This window comes from Hippopotamus amphibius, chromosome 7, assembly GCF_030028045.1.
Source record: "Hippopotamus amphibius kiboko isolate mHipAmp2 chromosome 7, mHipAmp2.hap2, whole genome shotgun sequence".
Taxonomy (NCBI): Eukaryota; Metazoa; Chordata; class Mammalia; order Artiodactyla; family Hippopotamidae; genus Hippopotamus; species Hippopotamus amphibius.
The window spans coordinates 143,229,367-143,242,407 of record NC_080192.1 but is presented as its reverse complement, the minus strand read 5'-3'; the positions used below and the strand labels follow the sequence as shown (position 1 = coordinate 143,242,407).

Below are 13,041 nucleotides of genomic sequence, written 5' to 3'. Positions count from 1 at the left end.
AGGCTTGGAGAGAAGGGTGTCAAATTATTTTACAAGCAAAGTCTCTCCAGCAACCAACCCAAGCCGCCAATGATCAGAATTACCCGCACTGGCGCCTCCTGGGTGCCACCAGTGCCCCATCGGTGGCCTGCCGGGTTGGGAAATGGCAGTGGTCAAAGCGCCGGGGGGCGCACGACACGTGTCCGCCGAGCGCGCCCCCGGCCCCGGCCTGAGCCCCTGACCGCTCGGCGGGACAGGGCGGAGGGGCGCAGCGGGGTGGCCGCCGGGGCCGGGCGCGCACGTGGTGCGGGGCGGGCGGGTTCCTCCCCTCTGAAGTCATGGACTTGGCGCGCTTTTGGCTTCTCGGCCAGCGCGCAAATGCGGCTTCGGCCAAAAAGGGGAAAGAAAAGAAAAAAGCGCACAATGTGTTTCTTGTTAGGGGCTCGCAAGCCGGGCCTCGGGTTTTGCTTTTGGTGCCGCATTATAATATTAAGATGCGGCTTGATCCCGGACAAGCCCGCCCGGGTCGCTGGCCGGAGAGGGCTACTGCGGGTTCCCACGGACGCCGGTGGGCAGCCCCGGCGGCCCGGGCGCTGTGTCCCGCGCGGGGGGCGCACGGTAGGGGGTGGCCCGGGGTCCCCGCGGTGACCCGGGCTCCCCGCGGGGGCCGGACCCCGCGACGCGCGCCTCGGGGCGGCTCAGACTCGGCGACGCCAGCCCCGCGCCCGCCAGCTCGCGGGCGGCCCGGGATTGTTTTCCAAGACCTTATCTCTCCCTCAAGTTAATTTTCTTTTTTAATTTGGTGACGGGAACAAAAGTCACAGGAAAATCCTTTGTGAACGCCAAACGCGGCCTCAAATTGGGGCACTTCACAGCATTTGTAACTAAATATTTGCCGGGCTGGTAGTTAAATCGGCCTCTCCGCCAAACTTCCCAAACTTTGCTTTCTTTGAGGAGGGCTGAAAGGTGATCTCCCTACAAGGAGATCAGACGGTTGAAGGCAATTGGATTTATCACGGCGTTTTTCCTGGTGCCCTTGAGAGCTCTGGGCAAACAGGACCGCGTGCGACTCCTAGAAGGAATTAGGGCCGGGGCGGTGGCGGCGCGGGGGAGGAGGACGGTTAAGCCATTGTAGTCGCTGAAGCGCTTTGTTAACGCAATTTATTAGCTGTGTGCGACACAAAGTAGAAGAGGTTAGGCAGGTCTTCAAAACTACCCAAAGGGAGAAAAATAAACATCCCCTTGTTTGCTTTCTGTGGTTTTGCTCATTTTCTCCCCCTCTCCTTGCCCCTCATCTAAGGCTATTCTAAACCCAAATTCGGTTATCTGGTTTCAGGGTAAGGGCTCCCTCTTGCCAAGGTATTAAATAAACAAGTACAGCGAAAACTCGAATCCTTATGGAATCCAGATGCCGTTTCCTCGAAAACCACAACAAACTCTGCTAAACCAGATAACAGGCTCGGGAAGAGTCGTGCCCCCATCCCCGCGGTTTCGGGGGCCAGCAGAGGACACCCATGTTCAGGAACTCCTCTGCCGGACAGACGACCAATAATTGCTGCTAACACTCTAAACTGCAGATGGGCACCCTTGAGGGATCCGGATGCCATCAGCTGTCCGGGAATGTTGGCATCTGGTTCTTAAAATGGAACTTTCCCTAGAGATAAAGCCGGGGCCGAGGAGGCGTCTGCGTCCGCCGGCTGACTTGGAACTTGCTGGCCTCTTGATGTTCTCAGTTGAAAACGCAGCACTGGAAAGGGGCTAAGTCTGTCCGGCTTTGTAGTGGTAATGAGGGCGCAGACGCGGCTCCGCTGCGCGCAGAGGCTGGGAGCCGCGGGACCCCGGCAGCACATCCTCCGCCTCCCGAGGGGGGGGGGGGGGGCGGGGGAGGGGCTGTTCTGGAAAACTCTGAGGGCTTTTAGTGGAACCTCCCAGGGTTCCGAGGAGGAAGGCGAGGGACAGTAGGGAGGCGGGAGTGAGGGGTCCTTCAAAGGTTTCTGGGGAGTCCAGCATCAAAGTCATCCCTGCTAGGATCCAAAGGAATAAATAAATCTCGCCATCCACTAAGACAGTCACCTTCTCTCCATCTGCCCTACCCTCGCGCCAGCCCCACCCTGAACGCCTGGGTTGCAAAAACAAATAAAATAAAGCAAAACCTTTTGCTTTGGCAACCTCTGAGCCACTTACGCATCCTTCCACACAAGGAAGGTTTTTCTTCTCCCTCTCCCGGCTTTTTTTCTTCTCTCCCCAGCCCCCCTTTTCTTTTCTTCTAGGTCCTCCTTCCTTCCCCCAAATCGCTCGAAACTTAAGACGTGCAAGGGCTGCAGGTGCGCGCGGGCCGGGCGGCCGGGCCGGGACGAGCCCGGGACGGCCGGGCCTCGCAGGCATTGATCAGCTGGGCGCGCGCGCTGAGTGACGGCGCGGTTGCCATGGCAGCCGCCTGAGCGGCGCCGCGAGGACAAGGCTGCAGGGCGGCGTGAATGGGCGGCGTCACGCGCCTGGCGCCAGAGAGTCTGCTCCGGGGCTCCGGCTCCGGCCCCGCCGCGGCCTGGCCCGCGCGCCGCCGCCGCCGCTGCCAATTCATCACCTGTCAGGGATCACTCGGGGGGTCACGGGCGGAATGGACACAGCTGTGAGAACAAAACCGGGGGGAAGAAAGGCGAGCGCTCCCAATTGCGCCAGATGTGCAGGCAGGACCTTAAGAACCCCCCCTCCTGCCCCCCGCAGGCTCCTCCCGCCCCCAGTTGCATCACGCGGGGATTGCAACGGCGGCCGGGCCGGCCCGGCGCGCCCGGCCCGGAGCTGCTTCTGATTACAGTGAGGGGCCGGACGCGCTGGGAGCTGGCGGCCGGCCGGGGTGGAGACCGAGGGAGGGAGTTCTGGAATCAGGTTAGGGGAACTTCCAGGGCAGGCGTGTGGCTTTAAGTGGGGGGGCGGGGGGGTGGTGGAAAGACTGCATCTCCACCCGCCCCCCCCCCACCACCGGAAGCCATTCACACCTTCCCACCACCCACGGATCTAGCAAATCCCGGGCCCTTTCTGCAGCTTTAGAGGCCTCAATTGCAATGCCACCGAGACGCGAACTGACAGCTTTTTCAATGCCTTGTACCCCACCCTGAAGATGCTCCAACACCGTTTTCCCGGTGAACACATAATTTTAAAGGTAATTTCGTATTGAGCTTGCTGAGACATACTAGTAAGTCAAGCCTTTTTTTTTAAATCATTAACTTATACAGCTTCATAATCCTCTTAAAATGATCTTTAAATGAATGTAGAACTGGGTAGTGTGCCAGTAGAATCAAATTCAACACAGTCTGACTGGACTCTGACATGGCTGCTAAAGAAAGAAACACCAGAAAACTTTCACCATATTTAGCAATTTTACTGCATCAGGGTACAAAAATGATCATGGGAGAAGGCAGTGCCTTAATCAACTCTGCAAGTGTGTAAAGTAATACTGCACAACGCTCATTAGGAACCAGCCCAGAGCCTGGCTGTAGGGATAATGAGGCTGGCACGGATGTTAACATACGGTGTCCTTGGAAAAAGCTAGGAATGCGTCAGTATCTCAGAGCTGCAATGTCCAAGAATCACAAGTAATCATTTGAGAATCCCAAAGATGTTTGTTTACGTTGGCTATTATTGTAAAATAGTCAAAGTATAACATCATGAACCAAAATAGTGTCAAAACAAAATCTGTTCCACTGTGGCACGTATGTGACAGAAACACATGCACACAAAGTACATCAAAAGGCCCGAACTGTGGGGGACGCGAGGATGAAATCATTTCCAGACTTAATATCAGAGAAGACGTTGTTCATGGAATACTGTCAGGAGCAGAGTGTCAACCACCACTTGCCGGGCCAGGCCCCGAGCAGATTTCTCTGCTGGTCAGGAAACCATCACCTCCATCCTCCAAACCGCAGCGGCTGGATTTTCTGAAAGTGACATCCACCCTAGCGCCACCAACTCTTCCTCCCTAAAGAGAAGCCGTGGGGCAGGCACATGGCTGCAGTTGGTGTCCTATACCAGACCGGCTGGCAGACGGTGGAAGGAATTAATCCTTCATTGAAGGAAAAAACAGTTTCCCCATTATTAAGCTTTGCTTTTTCTCCAGTTCTGCTCTCTTCCTCTTTCTTAAATGCAAAGGATGTGGAGATTGAGACAAAAAGTAAACAAGATACTTACAAACATAATCTTTTCTCAGATTTTCTAGCTTATTGTATTCTAGAGAAATATGATTTTCAGAACAGCTTATCTACTGTAGTCCTCAGTTAAGCTAGAATTATGTGTGAATTCCCTGAAAAGGATTTGAGTACATAACTGCAAACTTTTTTTTATTTAGAGCGCAGGAATGAGTTCTTAAAAGATTTCTAGAAAAAAAGGCGGGGGGGGCGGGTGGAGAGGAGAAGGAGATGCAATCTGAAGCTGCCTCTAGTACTAGTGCTGAAAAGATTCCCAACCTGGTACCTGACAGATTTTTTTTTTTTTAAATAGTGTGAGGATATCGACCAATGGCTTGGGGCCACCTATCTGTACAAAAATTTTAAAATACAGCAGGCCCTGGAACGTGACACCAGAAGTCACGATTTGTGCATAATTAATCACCTTACTTTGCCACCTACACCGCAGAACACAGACCGGCAGCCTCTCAAGGACAGTGTATGTAAATACAGCTTCAACATGCAAATTTTCCTAATGATTTCCGATTAACAGGATCATTATAATAGCCCTTCCCAGTTCTAGAAAAGGAACCCAGAAAGAGTCCTGCCTCTCAGAGCTCCTTGGCGATCAGCATGGCTTCCAACAAGTACTCATTTCGCAGAGTTTACAATAATGCCTCCTGCGTTGCTCCGGGTTGCACGATCCCACACTCAACCTGTCGTTGAATGCGCGCGTGGGTGTTTTTGGTTTTGTTTTTTACAAAGCTTTCCCTTATTTAAGAGACCGAACTAACTCTACAAACGTCACGTGTCGATGGCAAACTTATTTGCGTTTTCACTTTCTTCAGAAATGCTATCTTGCTGACGCTCCGTGCGAGGCAGAGAACGGCGGTGGCTTTCCCTCTGCTGTGCAGACCTTGCCTGTGTCGCCGTGATTTTAGGGATGCTGCAAGCTCCGAGGTGCAGAGGCTTCGTCGGGGGACCCTTAGGGGGAGGGTCCTGCCTAGCCACCGGGATTAGATTTGGATTCCCGGGGTGTCCCCCTCCCCCAACCCCACCCCCAGTCCGCCACCCCCTGCACCCTTCCCTCCGCTCCCCTCCTCCCCTGTCCTCCCGCTCGGCTGTGCTGGGGCCGCGGGCTTACTGTACTCTATTTACCAGCCCAGCTGGTCTCGCGCCCGCCCCGCCCACCCCGCGGGGATTGGCTGCGAACGCGGAAGGACCGAGCGCTCGCCTCGCGCCCGCGTCCGCCAATGGGGGCGCCCGTCCGGCCTGATGGGCGCGCGGCCTTCCACCAATGGGGACGCAGGGGAGCCGGATTGTGGGGCCCCGGCGAGCGCGCATAAAAGCCGCCGGGCCGGGCTCCTGGCTTCATTCTGAGCCGATCCCGGTGTCGAGCGCGGGGGCTCCGCAGGCGGCGGCGGCGGCAGCGGCGACGGCGGCGGTGGCCTGAGCTCCGGGGCAGCCCGCTCCCTCCTCCCGGCGTCTCCTTCCCTGCGGTCAGCATGAAAGCCTTCAGTCCAGTGAGGTCCGTTAGGAAAAACAGCCTTTCGGACCATAGCCTGGGCATCTCCCGGAGCAAAACTCCGGTGGACGACCCGATGAGCCTGCTGTACAACATGAACGACTGCTACTCCAAGCTCAAGGAGCTGGTGCCCAGCATCCCCCAGAACAAGAAGGTGAGCAAGATGGAAATCCTGCAGCACGTCATCGACTACATCTTGGACCTGCAGATCGCCCTGGACTCGCACCCCACTATTGTCAGCCTGCACCACCAGCGACCTGGGCAGAGCCAGGCGTCCAGGACGCCGCTGACCACCCTCAACACGGACATCAGCATCCTGTCCTTGCAGGTAAGTCCTGCTCCCGGGGCCCCGCTCGCTGCCGCACACCCCCAGCGATGCCTGGGCTGCCCCCGGCAGAGCCATTGTCGAGACGGCCGGCCGTAGTGGGTGACTTACAAATGAGCTAATAACTTTGTTATTTTTTTTTCTTTTTTTTTCTTTTTTACAAACATGGTGTAAATTGAGTCGTGCGTGAAATTGGCGATAAGTTCTGACATGTTAATGCATCTGTCTTTGAGCCTGAATTTAGCATAAACGTGTTTAATGGAACTTGCTGTTAAAAAACAAAAGTGTTTTCGAAAAGGCCCTTTCTTTCCCCTTAAGATTGTCTGACGTCGTGCCTTTTATCCCCTTTCTCTCGCAGGCTTCTGAATTCCCTTCTGAGTTAATGTCAAATGAGAGCAAAGCGCTCTGTGGCTGAATAAATGGTGAGTGTTTGCTTGTGCCTCGCGTTGGTGAACTAGCGCTTGGAGTGTGTGAGCGCGCGTGTGTACTTGCGCATCTGTAAAATTTGGGGTTTGGTAAATGAATGTGTCCTTTGTTGTGTTACACGTAGTACATTATTTGCACGTACTAGACACGAAGGGGCACCTAGCTCCTGTTACTCAAAACCCCAGAACATTTTCCTTTAAAAAATAATAATGATGGTGATTATGCCAGTAACTTACCCTGAAGGTGGCGGAGGCAAATGTGTACTGGCTTCTGTGCGCGTGTAACACGCCCCGGCTGTTTTTTGCTATTGGTCTGGTACTATGAAGTACTAACCTCCGTATAATTAATCTTATCGCCGCAAATTCCATAGGGATCCTCCTTCCCCAAAACTGCAGCCCTCTGCGTTTCGGCTCGCCAGAGCACTGCTGCCCTGTGCCTCAGACCCTGTGTTGTGGGATTCTGACTTCCCTATCTGTTCACTAAAGGGCTGTTTTCAATCAAATAATTGTTACAAGAAGCAGACTGGCGCCTGTGAGCACTGCCGTTGGAGATCCAAATAGGAGATTGCGTTGGGAAGTTTTTCCCCTGAGTCTCTGCTATTTTAATGTTTAATTTGCACTGTCCAGGCCGAGTGTGTGTGTTGCATCTGGACGCCAGGGTTTGCCCAATGTTTGAGTGTTTGGTTAAATGTTCAAACTGCGGCTTCCTCCTGGCGCCAGTCTGCCCGCCTCTGCCCTGAGGTTAAAATCTCCTAAACAATCCTTTCTCTCCGGATCTTTTGCAGGTGTTCCTGACTTTTTTTTTTCCCCCTTTGCACAACAACAACAACAACTCCACAGGCTCTTTTAAGGCGCTGAACTCATTTTTGCAACCATTTCACAAGGATGGACAACAAGTCGAATGGACCTTTTTAAAAAAATGGAAGGAAAACTAAGAATGCTCAACTTCCCCAGGGTGTTTTCTGACCTGGACTGTGATGTTAGTTATTTATGAAAAGACTTTTAAATGCCCTTTCTGCAGTTGGAAGGTTTTCTTTATATACTATTCCCACCATGGGGAGCGAAAACGTTAAAATCACAAGGAATTGCCCAATTTAAGCAGACTTTGCCTTTTTTCAAAGGTGGAGCGTGAATACCAGAAGGATCCAGTATTCAGTTACTTAAATGAAGTCTTTCGGTCAGAAATTACCTTTTTGACGCAAGCCTACTGAATGCTGTGTATATATTTATATATAAATATATATATAGAGAGAGTGAAACCTTGTGAACTCTTTAATTAGAGTTTTCTTGTATAGTGGCAGAAATGTATATTTCTGCATATGAAGTGTAATGATGTACTTATTCATGCTAAACTTTTTATAAAAGTTTAGTTGTAAACTTAACCCTTTTATACAAAATAAATCAAGTGTGTTTATTGAACGGTGATTGCCTGCTTTATTTCAGAGGACCAGTGCTTTGATTTTTATTATGCTATGTTATAACTGAACCCAAATAAATACAAGTTCAAATTTATGTAGACTGTATAAGATGATAATAAAACATGTCTGAAGTCAATACCTGAATTCCGAATGACTTTTAAGCTTCTCTCTCTGTCTCTCGCCATTTTATTTCTCCCCTCCTCCATCCCTCCTATCACCCCCTAAGTGCTGGAACCTGTGGGCAGAGAAACGCCTTATCAGATGTGTGGTCAGGGCTGGCACGGTGGGGCAAAGGGCCGCTGCTGCTTTTTGGGAGAGGTGACAGGGGCTGGGAAGTCTATAAACCCAGAAGTTTCTCTTAGTCTGTCAAGGAAAACTTAGTTCCGTGCCTCCGGGTTGGGTTTCAAACCAAGAGAGTGCTGTGGTGGTGACCCCTAGCAGTTAGATCATTCAAGTTAAGTGTGGACTCTGAGTAGATGTTGACATTTCTAGAGTAAATGAAACTGCTGTTAAGAAGAAGAGAAAGGCTCCACAGAATTCGGAACATGAAGATTTAGAGGAAGGGCAGAAAAACCCCTCAGTGCTACTATTTTCTCCTAATGACCCTTTGCTCTGGGAATCAAGCTGTAATAAGGCCCTGAGCTCCAGCCTCTGCGTGTTCCCCTGTGCCTCCACCTGTAGCCCACCCAGCCTCAGGGAGAAGGGCTTGGATCAGGCCCATGTTCCAAGACGGGTGGCTATTAAATCGCCCTTCACCCTTGACTGCGCCGCTGGACTGCGCAGCGAAGGGGCGAGGGCCTATCGGCGCGCGATTTCCACCGCAGCCCTCACGTGGCAACGTTTGGACCCTGCTTTAAAGTATATACTTACATAGATACGTATTTAAAACTCATCTGTATACGTATGTTTATATTATAGTCTCAAATTGGAAGGCACTTCCGCAGGGGTGTGAGGGGTGTGAGGTGTGAGAGCCGGGGGTGGGAGGTTCTGGAAGGCTGGTCCGGGCTGGGCAGGAACTGGAGAGGGAAGCGGGAGGACAGGCGGCCGAGGATAGGTGTCTCACCTGGGGCCACTTTCTCAGGCCCAGCCGAGCAGGTGTTTGGGTGGCGCCACCGAGTCTGCCCTGGCGGCTGCGGCGTTTCCGGCCCTGACACGGACGGAATCCATCACCACTGAGCGGTGAGCGCGGGCCGGGGGTGGAGGATGGGGCGTGAGGCCGCCCGGAGAGCTCAGCTCCAAGCCCGCCAGGTTCCTGCATCCTCGGCAAGGGTCCCACACCCTCCTTCCTCCAGGGCGGGGGTCGAGCAGCCGGCCGGGGCAGCTCTGGACATCACCCGGGGCCGCCCACCGTCCCGTCCCCTGGACATCACCCTGGCCCGCAGGTGGGCCCGTCCTTCGATCCGGGCCGGGGGCCGTTGTTGTTGTTGATAACCATTCCCCCAGGGAAGCGGGCTCCGGCTGTGGCACCTGGGCGGAGCCGGTCCTCCGACCCAGGCCGCCCTTCAGGCCTGTCACCTGACGTCCGTCCACCTGTCCTCAGCCTCTCCAGCGCCCCGCACGACGGGCCGCCCTGCGTGGGGCTGGACCCGGGTGGAGCGAGGGCGGGAAGCGCGAGGACAGATCGCTGCCCACCCCTGTCCTTTCCTTCTGGGGGGGGGCGGGGGGGTTGCAGATTCCAGCCCCGGGTCGCCCCCAGCCTCGGTGACGCGCGCGTGGTCGCCTTGGGTGGCGCGGGGACCTGACCCGGGGCGGAGGGTCTCGCGCAAGGGCTCCCTGGCTCTGCGGGGGCAGCTGTGCGGGCGGGGCGGGGCCCATTCGACACCTGCGCTGTCACGGGGAGCGGGGGACCGCTGGCACGTTCTGGGCCACGACCTAGAGGAGCAGCGGCGCCAGGGAAGAGGGGACTTTTCGCCGCCCAGCCCGGCGGCCCGTCGCGGTCTGGCCGGTGGAAGCCGGGCGCCACCTGCTGGCCGGCGCGAGGAAGGCCGTTCGCGGGCGGGGGTCCTCGCGGCCCGGGGCTTAGGGGCTTGGACCCCGAGTTCATCAGCCGCAGAGTTAGAGCAGAAAACACCGGGCAGATACAGCTTTTTGAAAATGAATGATGATGTCATGAAAGCTTACTTCTCCAGCATGCGTCCAGTCGTTTCCACATGCGACTCTCATTTCATCTTTACTACTTCATAACTTGGCTACAATTCCCTCTTTCAAACTAGTCTCTACCACCAGCTCTGCACTAGGTGCTGTCCCGGATTTTAATACAAGTATCAGACGTGATCCCTGGCCTCAAAGAGATTATAATCTGGTTATAGTGAAAGGAAAAATGAAATGAAATGTGAAGTCCAATGAAAGCCAGAACGTTTTCCCTTCTCTTTCCTTAAGTTTTTGTTTAATTTTATTTTATTTTTTCTAAATTGCTTAACAACCTTAGCCAGGACCTCCAATGTTACGTTAAAGGAACGGGGATGAGAGAGAGTGTGGATCCTTGTTTTATTCCAGACCGTAATAACAGGTCAAACTGTCTGTTATGCGTGACCTGCCTCTAGGATTTTGTTGTAATATATAGTCTTTATCAGCTTTAGGGAGAACCCTCCAATTGCCAGAGGTTTTTTGAGAATTTTAAATCATAATTTGGGAGTGGATTTGGTAAAATAGTTTTACCATATTTATTGTTATTGTTTCTCTAGTGTACGACACTGATTTTTCTGATGTAAACTACCCTTGCATTTCTGTAATAAATTCTGCCTGGACGTGATGTATTATTACTTTTTATAGACACTGCTGGGTTCTGTTAGGCAGTATTTTACTTAGAATTTTTGAGAATGACATGGAGCTGTGGTATCTTGTGCAGTCCTTATCTACTTTTGGAATCAGGGTCACACTAACCTCAAACAATAAATGTGTGGGTCAAATTACATTGACTTTTAGTCCTCAAAGCCATGGATAAGTCCTCAGAGGTGGGCAGACATGTGGTCTCTCCATCCTCTATCAGAGATGTGAGCTGAGTGAACAAGGGCACACAGCAGTCAGTGGACAGAGCAAGTCAGCCCAGTGTTCTACTGAAATGGAGAAGGGGCGTCTGAATTTAATAGGAAATAGCATTCTTGTCAATAAAAAGCTGTACTGTGGAGCTTTTTTAAAATTCAAGGATAGTTATTTATGGGGCTCACTCTCCATGGTGTAGGCACACAGCTCCAGGACCACCCAAATAGCCAAGTAGCTTAACTCACCGCCCACCCTTCCCTTTCTGACACGCTCTGCTGGTGGAAAGGCGCCCCTAGGCTCTGAGTGTCCGGATGATGGTTTTGCCAAGGCTTTGAATGTCTTTCTATTTCATCATAAAGATAATTCGAGACAGAGGCAGCAAGATTTGTTGAGAAGTTTAGCAGCAGGTATTGTGTTCAGTGCCAACTGCTGACATAGGCACTCCAAGGAGTACCAGCCTGAGGTCACAAGAATGTCAGGAACCCTGCAGAGGACATGTGGGGAGAGCTGAACCAGAGTGAGGGGAGTGCACACATCAGTAGCAGTCCTGGGTAGGCGTGGCGGGTTCAGCAAGAGAGGGGCATTGGCCCAACAGGAATGGAAAACAAGGTTTTGAAACCATGTGAAGCAGGACATTGCAACCGGGACCACCAAGCAGAACCCTTGAAGGCCTGCAATCTCAGCTAAAGCACAGACTAAAAAAAATATTACTCACTCCCCCAGGAAGATCATAAGAAAGCCTGTCAGCCTGGGCTCAGACTGGGAAAGAAATATCTCCCTTGAAAATTCATAGCCATAGATCTGCCCTCATGGGGAATGGAGGTTCAAATATATACTACCCAGTTAGTTTCAGAAATTCTAATGCCAATAAATTAACATAAAAATGGGCTCCTGGCTGGTGATGCTTCTGCGGTGTTTGGCAGTAGCAACTGCGAAACTTCTCTGGAGAGAAAAGCCCTCCATACAGACTGCACAACATTCTCATGTTTATTGGCTTGCTGACAATAAGTTTACAATTAAAAATTTTTTTAAATCGCTGGAAAACAATATACCAAGAGAGAGAGAATCAGTAGATACAGTGAAGAGAAAGATTAGGAACCCAAAGAACTACAGAGAATAAGAACGACTAACGTGATTAAAGAAATCAAAGAACTAATTGAAAACATAAGACAATCCCAAGATACAGTTATTGAAATTGAAAACAATGCAAAAGTTAACACCCAGATGAAAAACCACTGGAGCATTTCTATACACTAACAGTGAACAATCTAAAAAGGAAATGAAGAAAACAATTCCATTTACAATAACATCAAAAAAGAGTAAAACACTAAGGAATTAACTTAACCAGGGAGGCAAAAGACTTGTACAATTGAAAGTATAGAACATTGCTGAAGAAATTAAAGAAGACATTAAAAAATGGAGATAACCCATGCTCATTAATTGAAGAACTTAATATTGTTAAAATGACAGTACCGGCTTCGCTGGTGGCGCAGTGGTTAAGAATCTGCCTGCCGAGAGAGCGGATCAAGATGGCGGAGTAGCAGGACATGCGCTCACTCCCTCTTGCAAGAACACCGGAATTACAACTAACTGCTGAACAATCGTCGACAGAAAGACACTGGAACTCACCAAAAGGACACCCCACATCTAGAGACAAAGGAGAAGCCACAATGAGATGGTGGGAGGGGCGCAATCGCATTAAAATCAAATCCCATAAATGCTGGGTGGGTGACTCACAAACTGGAGAACAGTTATACCACAGAAGTCCACCCACTAAAGTGAGGGTTCTGAGCCCCATGTCAGGCTTCCTAACCTGGGGGGTCCAGCAACGGGAGGAGGAATCCCCAGAGAATCAGACTTTGAAGGCCAGCGGGATTTGATTGCAGGACCTCCACAGGACTGGGGGAAACAGAGACTCCACTCTTGGAGGGCACAGAAAAAAGTGTGCTCACCAGGACCCAGGGGGAAGGAGCAGTGACCCCATAGAAGACTGAATCAGACCTACCTGCTGATGTTGGAGGGTTGCCTGCAGAGGTGGGGGGCAGCTGTGGCTCACCGAGGAGTCAGGGGCACTGGTGGCAGGGGTTCTGGGAAGTGCTCATTGGCATGAGCCCTCCCAGAGTCTGCCATTAGCCCTACCAAAGAGCCTGTAAGCTCCAGTGCTGGGTAACCTCAGGCCAAAAAACCAACAAGGTGGGAACACAGCCCCACCCATTGGCAGACAAGC

General features: G+C 51.9%; 1 protein-coding gene across 2 annotated transcripts; it reads left to right on the top strand.

The window, feature by feature from the left end:
- The first annotated feature begins 5,495 nt into the window (after window positions 1-5,495).
- ID2 (inhibitor of DNA binding 2) lies at window positions 5,496-7,833 on the top strand. Of its 2 annotated transcripts, XM_057740449.1 has the most exons (3): window positions 5,497-5,992; window positions 6,348-6,411; window positions 7,200-7,833. In XM_057740449.1, the coding sequence occupies exons 1-2, from the start codon at window positions 5,645-5,647 to the stop codon at window positions 6,402-6,404; spliced, it is 405 nt and encodes a 134-aa protein (XP_057596432.1). In that variant the 5' UTR covers window positions 5,497-5,644; the 3' UTR covers window positions 6,405-6,411; window positions 7,200-7,833. The 2 variants fall into 2 exon arrangements, with proteins under 2 accessions (XP_057596434.1, XP_057596432.1); XM_057740451.1 differs by lacking the exon at window positions 7,200-7,833 and having other exon boundaries at window positions 5,496-5,992; window positions 6,348-6,612.
- The last annotated feature ends 5,208 nt before the right edge of the window (window positions 7,834-13,041 follow it).